The sequence below is a fragment of the Balaenoptera ricei genome, chromosome 2 (genome assembly GCF_028023285.1).
Source record: "Balaenoptera ricei isolate mBalRic1 chromosome 2, mBalRic1.hap2, whole genome shotgun sequence".
NCBI lineage: Eukaryota > Metazoa > Chordata > Mammalia > Artiodactyla > Balaenopteridae > Balaenoptera > Balaenoptera ricei.
This window is the reverse complement of record NC_082640.1, coordinates 26,195,428-26,203,284: the sequence shown is the minus strand read 5'-3', so window position 1 is coordinate 26,203,284 and position 7,857 is coordinate 26,195,428. Positions and strand designations below refer to the sequence as shown.

At 51.9% G+C, this 7,857-nt stretch overlaps 1 protein-coding gene across 1 annotated transcript; it reads left to right on the top strand.

The window, feature by feature from the left end:
* Positions 1 to 1,210: 1,210 nt before the first annotated feature.
* On the top strand, positions 1,211 to 7,857 carry LOC132360052 (uncharacterized). Its single transcript, XM_059915174.1, has 4 exons — positions 1,211 to 1,519; positions 4,843 to 4,894; positions 5,348 to 5,425; positions 6,562 to 7,857. Exons 1-4 carry the CDS (start codon positions 1,211 to 1,213, stop codon positions 7,551 to 7,553), a joined length of 1,431 nt encoding a protein of 476 aa, XP_059771157.1. The 3' UTR covers positions 7,554 to 7,857.

Genomic DNA, 7,857 nt, shown 5'->3' with positions numbered 1-7,857 from the left:
ACTGCAAAGATTCCAGAACAGCAATGCAAGCTGCATGCCCCCTGCAATCCCAGGCGTGTCTCATCATTTCTGGGAGATTTAGGGATGGAAAGTCAGAGCTAGGAAATTTAGCTGCTGAGACCAAACACCCCAAAGACAGCCTGAGACGAGGGATAGCCCTGCACTCTCCCTGAGAAGAGTGGGTTGGAATCGGGGAGACTCCGAGGAGCTATTGGGAGTTTCCCAGATTGTCCCTAAAGCCACAGGGGAGAAGGTGGAGGCCCTACCCCAGGTCCTTGGGCCACGCTCCACTTCCCAGGACCCTCTCCCACCTCCATCCTGAGCCCTCCCTCTGCCTGGTCCCTCTAGATTCACGCCAGTCGGACATTCGGCTTTGAGGGGAGAAGTCCAGTCTCCGCTGGATCTCCCAGGCCTCATCACCCTGACTGTGCTCGGGCCTCTCTAAGGAGCCGGGCCAGCATCCCATAATAAAGAGCAAGTCAGATAAAAGTGCTAGGTACCAGACGGCTTGCAGGGAGTTGGGAGGTAAGTCCATCCTCCTGAGGCCCAGACAGCACGACTGTGTGCATGGGGGCGGGGTGCACCTTTCTAGCGTCAGTGCAGGGGTGTGAAACTGGGGAGAAGCCACAGGTGGAGGTACAGAGGGTAAAGCATCAGCAGCTGCTCCCAGGGGTCAACGCAGAGGTCACCCATCCCCACAGAGGCACTCAGCAAACCTGCGAACAGTAAGGAGAGATGACAGACCACACAGTGGATAAAGTGGGCACCTGGGCAAGAGCATTTGAGGCACCCCATGGGGTTTGAACCAGAGGGAAGGGCTTGAAGAGAGACACGGGTCCAATCCTCCTGCAGGTGGAGGCAAGGCTGACCCTCCTGTACTCTGTTCATTCAGCAAGTATCTCCTGGGCGTGGGGGCCATCCTACCGCAGAGGGCTTGGCAGGGGAAGAAACCAGAAGCAGACTTGCCTCTGGTGAAAATTACATGGGAAGAAACAGAAAGGAAGCAGGTCCACAGACAAGATCAATGTAGAAGTAAAAGTTATGAAGAAAATAAAAGAGAAGAATAAAGCAGAAGGGATGAGGTGGAGGAGGGTGGTTAATTAGAAGTGGGTGGTTGGGGAAGGCTTGGCAATGAAGTGATATTTGACTTTCGACTGAAGTGACAAGAAGGAGTGGCCACTTGAAGGTCGGGGACAGAGTGTCCAGGCAGATGGAGCAGCTCATGCAAAGATACCAAGGTGGAGATCGGGATGGGAGCGTTCAAGGAGCAGAAAGTAGGCCAGTGTGCTTGGAGCAGAGTGTTGGCGAGGAGGGCAGTGATGTGGCCAAGAGGGCCACCATAGGGAGTTTGGATTCTACTGAAATCCAAAGAAAGCCCATTATAGCGTTTCAGCAGAAAATGACATCACTGAAGAATACCACAAAAAGGGAGACCCGCTACGAGGCTGTGGCCGTGGTCCTGCCTGGAGATGATGCAGCCTGGCGCAGAGGATGTGTCGAGGTGAAGCTGAAAGATGGGGTATGAGGTGTGAGAGAAAGGGAGGAATTAGATGTGGCTCTGGGTTTGGTTCTGAACAACTGGATGGGTTCTTTTTAAGAGATGGGGAGATTGAGGGGAAGCAGGTTCAGGTGAGGACCAACGGCTCCACTTTGTCATGTTAACTTTGAGGGTCTTTCCAAACATCAAATGCAGGGGCTCAGTTGGCAGGTGGATCCCCAAGGAGCTTGGCAGGAGGGCTCTGCATCAGCAGGTGTGTCCCAACATTTCCCGCAACGGAGGATACCTACTGCGTGTGAGTCCCCCGCCTCCCGAGTGGGTTTTCCAGGTGCCGAGTAAGAAGGTCTAAGACCGAGTTGGAGAGAACCGCGAAGAAAACAGCCACAGGCAGGGAGCTGTAGGAATTGGAAGGTCTAGTTCCTGAGTTTTCAGCCTGCTGGTCATCTGACCTTCACGCATTTGCTAATTCTCACATCCTTCATCTGTAACGTGGAGACACGAGACAATAGGAATGAAAGTGCCTGATACACACTTGCCACAGAGTAACTGCCCAATGAACAGGCAGTTGACCCATAAATATTCCACTGGAAAGGTGTACTATGCTCTGAGTGTTTGTGCCCCTGCCAAATTCAGATGTGGAAATCCTAACCCCCAAGGTGATGGTATTAGTTGGTGGGGCCTTTGGGAGGTGATGAGTTCACGAGAGAGGATCCTCCATCAATGGGATTAGTGACCTTAAAGAGAGTCCAGAGAGAGCCCAGGTCCTTTCCATCCAGTGATGGAGGACACAAGAAGTCTGCAACCTGGAAGAGGGCCCTCCCCCCACCAGGCTGCCCCTGGGCCTCAGACTCCCTGCCTCCAAGACTGTGAGCAATAAGTTTCTGCTGTTAACAAGCCCCCCAGGGGGTGGCATGTTGTCATGGCAACCTGATAACACTAAGACAAGGTGTTTGTATTTTACTGGGGGGAAAGGAAGTAGATAAGTAAATGTTAGGGCTGGTGAGTGGCTGTATGGAAATGGAGGGTGGGAGAGAAAGAGGGAGAGAGAGAAGGAGAGAGAGAGGCCCGCGGCCACACCCATTCTAGGAGGGCACAGGAATGGAGCTGGTTGAAAAGACTAGGCATCCCAATCTTTATCTTCCTCTATAGCGCCCAGCAGGAGAGGCACAAATTCTGTTTAACAAAAGCTATGATAGCACCAGTTCAGGGGGGAAGGCAACACCTTGGGTCATCTGCTCTTCTAAGGAAGTAGCTGCAGCAGGCCGTCCCCTCGTTGTGGGTCTGTTGAGGTCCTTATTAACACTATACTCTGTAAAGCCAACCCCGCCGTCCCCACCAGGATCCCAGCATCCTCGGTGCCTCTCACCTCCAGCCCAGGCAGTTCTACACCGGGGTCACTCCTGATTCTCAACTCTACCACTGTGGTCCTCCAAGTGTGTTCCATGGATCCATTTGAGGGGAGGGTGTCCCCAGTACCCTTTCAAGAGCCTGGGTGGTCACAACTATTCTCATAATACCAGACACAATTTGCCACTTTCACCGTGTCAGCTTTTTGCACTGAGCTCAGAGCCCTGGTGGGTGAAATCACCAGCCCCTTAGCAAAAATCAAGGCTCCTGTACCAGCAGGCATTATAGTCTTCACCACCACATGGTCTCAAGTTTTTAAAAAGCCAGCTTCATTTAAGAACGTTCTTGCAGAAGTAGTAAAATTATTATTTCAACCCTTGCCTGCACATCCTTAATACTCTGCTGAGTAGTCTAGTATGATTTGTTGTAAGAAAAGCACTTGTGTGCATACATAAGTCACAAGGTAAGCTTTTTTTATGGAACACCAGTTTTTGGGAAAGAACAGCTGATAGACAATCTATGGTTACTAAGACTTGGTATTTGGCATTTTCTCAAAAAGCGATGAAGTGAGCCTGGCACTTCAAGGAAAATAACTGACAGTATTTGTTGCAATAATAAAATTTCAGCGTCCAAATGAAAATTAGAACTTTCTAGATTTTGTATTTGCCACTGTGAGCTTGAGACTTCCCAGTACTTAAAGACTTTTCTAATGGGATTGGTGGTAATATTAATGAATGTGATTTTTTAAAATTATACATACAATGATTCAACATTCAGAAGATCTGCAGAACTCAGTAAATCAGTATTTTCCAAATGACCAATGCATAGCATCACAGAATCATGCATGGGTAAAAGATCCATTCAAAGCACAGGAGTGACCAATGGATTTTAATGTAACCGGATGAAAAGTTCATTGGCATGGTTTCAGAGTTCACACTACAACCAACCTTAAAGAAGCTACCGCCTGACAAGTTTTGATATGGTATCAAAGAAGAATAACCACAGTTACCTGAAAGGGTCATTAAATGCTCTCTCCTTTGCCAGCTGTGCATAGCTGTGTGAAGCTGGATTATCATGCACTTCAAATCAAAACATCTTCCCACAGATCAAGTGCAAAAGCAGACATGTTTTATAAAGCCAGGCATTAAAGAGGTTTGCAAAATTATGTTTTTAGGTACCACTTTTTTTTTTTTTTAACTTTTAAATTTTATTTATTTATTTATTTATTTATTTATGGCTGTGTTGGGTCTTCGTTTCTGTGCGAGGGCTTTCTCCAGTTATGGCAAGCAGGGGCCACTCTTCATCGCGGTACGCAGGCCTCTCACTATTGCGGCCTCTCTTATTGCGGAGCACAGGCTCCAGACGCGCAGGCTCAGTAACTGTGGCTCACGGGCCCAGCTGCTCCGCGGCATGTGGGATCTTCCCAGACCAGGGCTCGAACCCGTGTCCCCTGCATTGGCAGGCAGACTCCCAACCACTGCACCACCAGGGAAGCCTCACTCTTATTTTTTTATACAGTATAATTAATTTTTTTATAAAACTACGTTATTTGTGTTGACATGTAATGGGTTTTTTATTTGTTTTTTAAAAGTTATAAATACATAAAAATATATTTAAATATTTTAAAATTTTATTAGTTTTAATTTCAAACCCAGTAAATATTGACAGACATTTTAAAAAGCTCTTTAGAGTCCCCAGTAATTTTGAAATGTTTAAATGGGTCCTAAGACCACAAGTATATGCTGTAGGGAAAGGAATCAGTGCACTGAGAGGCCGCAGGGGGAGAATACAGAAGCCTAGGAAATGAAAAACATTCCCTCTGTCATAGTTTCCTAACCAGCGAGTTGCAACAATTTAGTTGTCACAGCCCTGTGCCTTGTGAGTCATGAGCAGCTCTGTTTAAAACCCTCACTGAGCTCCCTTTCAATGTCTTTTTGAAGAACACAGGCCATGACCCAGAAACCTTCATAAACCTGTTGTCCACTTACCCTTCGTAGGTGAGGCAGGACGCAGTCCAGCAGCGGGACAGTGTCAGGCCCGAGTTTCATCGTGATGCTGGCCCTTGGTTCCCTAGGACGCTGTCAGCTACACGCCTCTGTCCAGTGCTTCTCCTCCTGCCCTTGCAGCATTTCATGAATACGTCCCCCCAACATGTGAATTTGAGGGGAGACACATTCGGACTAAAGCATTCAGTTTGTCATTTCTTTCTTTCACAGATCATCATCTAAACCCAACCCAAACTCAAACTACAAACCTTGGGTTTGTATCATCACCAAACCCAAGGTCATCCAGATTTTCCCCTACGTTATCTTTTAGGAGTTTTCTAGTTTTGTGTTTACATTTAGGTCTATGGTCCATTTAGTTACTTGTGATGGGTATAAGGTCTGTGCCCAGATTCTTTTTTTTTTTTTTTTTTTTCAGGTGGACGTCCAGTTGTTCCAGCACCATTTGTTGAAGAGACCGTCTTTGCTCCATTGTCAAAGCTCAGGTGACTCTCTTGAGGTTCCCTATTCTGTTACACTGATCTACTCGTCTGCTCTCCAGCCAGCACCACACTGTCTGGATCACTGCAGCTTGACAGTAAGTTTCGAAGTCGGGCAGCATCGGCCTCGTTCTTCTCCTTCAGTCCTTTGTTGGCTCCTCTGGGTCTCACCACTTTGGATTTGCATGGATTCCCATAGGCAAAGCCACCTCTTCTCACTCTGGCTGGTCCTTCCCCAGGCTTCCTGGGAGTCGAGCTCTGAGCGTGTGTGCCTGGTGGGCATCCCACTTCACCTTCTCGAGAACCGCCTCTTAAAAACACCCCTTTCTTCAGCTCTGTCCATTCCTATTCCCGAAACCAGAAGCTCAGACTTTCAGACATGGCCTTGCTAAAATGTGCAGGGGTTCCCATGGATCGGAGAATTAACGTGAATCCCTCTCGCCTCTGACAAACCTCGCTTGTCTGCCCTTCCTCATCTCCTGCTTTCTCCCCTTCACCCTGGGCTGCAGCTGCACCGGCCTCTTTTCTGTCCCTTGGCCACACCGAGCCTCTCCCACCTTTGGACCTGGAACCTGTTGGCCTCCGCCTGGAAGGCCCTTTCTCCCCCTCAGGTCACCCTCGGGTGCCACCTCTGCAGAGAAGACTTCCACGACCATCGCTGCAGAAGTAACCTCCCCACAGGCTCTCCATCACCACCCTTTATTTCCTTGATAGCATTTGTTGAAAGTATCTCATTATCTTGCGTGTTTCTGTTAGTTTCCTCGCTAACTAGCTGTGTTGTGGGTGGAATACACATGAGCCTCTGGAGGACCTGGGGACAGCCTGCTTCTATCTGAAGAAAAAATATTTTTCTTTTCTCCTCCTCTGAAAACCCTCTTGGGAATCATAAGGTTTTCAGACTTTGTAAGCCAAAGAAAAGGAAAGGGAGTTACTTTCAGGCAAAGACAACGTCTGTTCTTCCTCCTGCTAAAAGCCTCAGCTGCAGGCAGGAAAGAGCTCAGAGCCGGTGGTTTTACTGAGTGCAGGGTGTGAAGACTGGGGGGGTTGGGATTCCCGTAGGCAAACCCAGAACTCATCTCTCTAGAGGCTGTCTACCAGCCTCTCTGGAGGTGTCCCCACTGGTCCCAGCGGCTCTGGGCGGTGGGGAGGAGGGCCCGGCCTTTCCCAGAGCTGCTGGCGTCAGTGCAACTAGCCGGCCGGCCCGCTGCCTGGGCCTGGACTCCTGTTCCAACAGGACCCGGACTTCAGGCAACCGCAGGGCGGGGAGCGTGCACAGTGAGGGACATCCCGGCTCCTTCTTCGGCGCCAGCAAGTCAAGCCGGGGCCAGAGCGTCAGCCGCCGGCCCCGCACCCGGCCGCCTCCCGGCGCCCGGCCACGTCCGTGTGCAGGACCGCCTCCCCGCAACAGTCAGGGCCGAGCAGCTTACCGAGGAGCAGGTGGCCGAGTTCAAGGAGGCCTTCTCCCTGTTCGATGAGGACGGGGATGGCGCCATCAGCACGCGGGAGCTGGGCACCGTCCTGCGGTCGCCGGGCCAGAACCCCACTAAGGCCGAGCCCCGGGACCTGGTGGGCGAGCTGGACCGCGACGGCAGCAGCACCGTGGGCTTCCCTGAGTTCCTGGGCCTAATGGCCCGGAAGGTGACGGGCAGGGACGCCGAGGACCAGATCCGGGAGGCCTTCTGCGTCTTCGGCAAGGACGGCCACGGCCTGATGGGCGCGGCCGAGCTGCGGCACGTGATAACCCGGCTGGGCGAGAAGCCGAGCGACCAGGAGGTGGACGAGATGATCCGGGCGGCGGACGTGGACGGGGACGAGCTGGTGCACCACGAGGAGTTCGTGCGCTTGCTGGTCTCCAAGGGAGGCCGCAGCCCCCTACCCCACCCCCACCCAGGGTGTCCGCCCTCCGTGCGTGGCGCTGGAGGACCTGCCTCCATTCCCCCCGCCCCTCCGGGCACTGCTCCTTCTCCGCTGGTTGACCTGATCCAGCTGTCTGCCCCCCTTTCCTCTCCTCACTCCTGCCTACATCCCCACCTTCTCCTTGCCCAGGATGACACAGGCCGCTCCCAAGCCCAGCAAACCCCAGATGTTACATCCCTCGGGAGCAGAAGCTCAGGGACGTCCCTGTGCACCGACCAGAGCAGGAGGACGGTCACAGCCTCACTGGCCGCTCATGCCCCAGGGAGGGCGCGGTGTGACCTCCGGGGGCCCTCCACGTGGGATCCCTAAAGCGCACCGGGCACCTCCATCTGCTGTGGATTCGGGCGGAGGGAGGGACCAGGGCCCTGGGGCGAGGGGCGCTCTTGGAGGCTGACAACCAGGGCCTGGCCTCCTGAGAAACACCACCTCCCTTCCCCGCCCCCCATTCCCCTGCGCTCCCTTGTTCCCTTCTGTCTCTGTGCCAAACTGCGGTGATTTGTCTCTTAAAGCTGGGAGTCAGTTGTAACACGTTTGTATTCACCTTCTTGGAGGGAAATTTGAAAGGGAGAGAGAGGCCACAGGGGAATAAAGAAAGCGTCTGTTTTTCTCTGGT

Coding starts and splice junctions, on each gene's coding strand:
- LOC132360052 (XM_059915174.1), top strand. CDS start 1,211: ATGGAGCAGCTCATGCAAAGATACCAAGGTGGAGATCGGGATGGGAGC. Junction 1,520..4,842: donor AGGTGAAGCTGAAAGATGGG/GTATGAGGTGTG, acceptor TACCCTTCGTAG/GTGAGGCAGGACGCAGTCCA. Junction 4,895..5,347: donor TGTCAGGCCCGAGTTTCATC/GTGATGCTGGCC, acceptor GACTCTCTTGAG/GTTCCCTATTCTGTTACACT.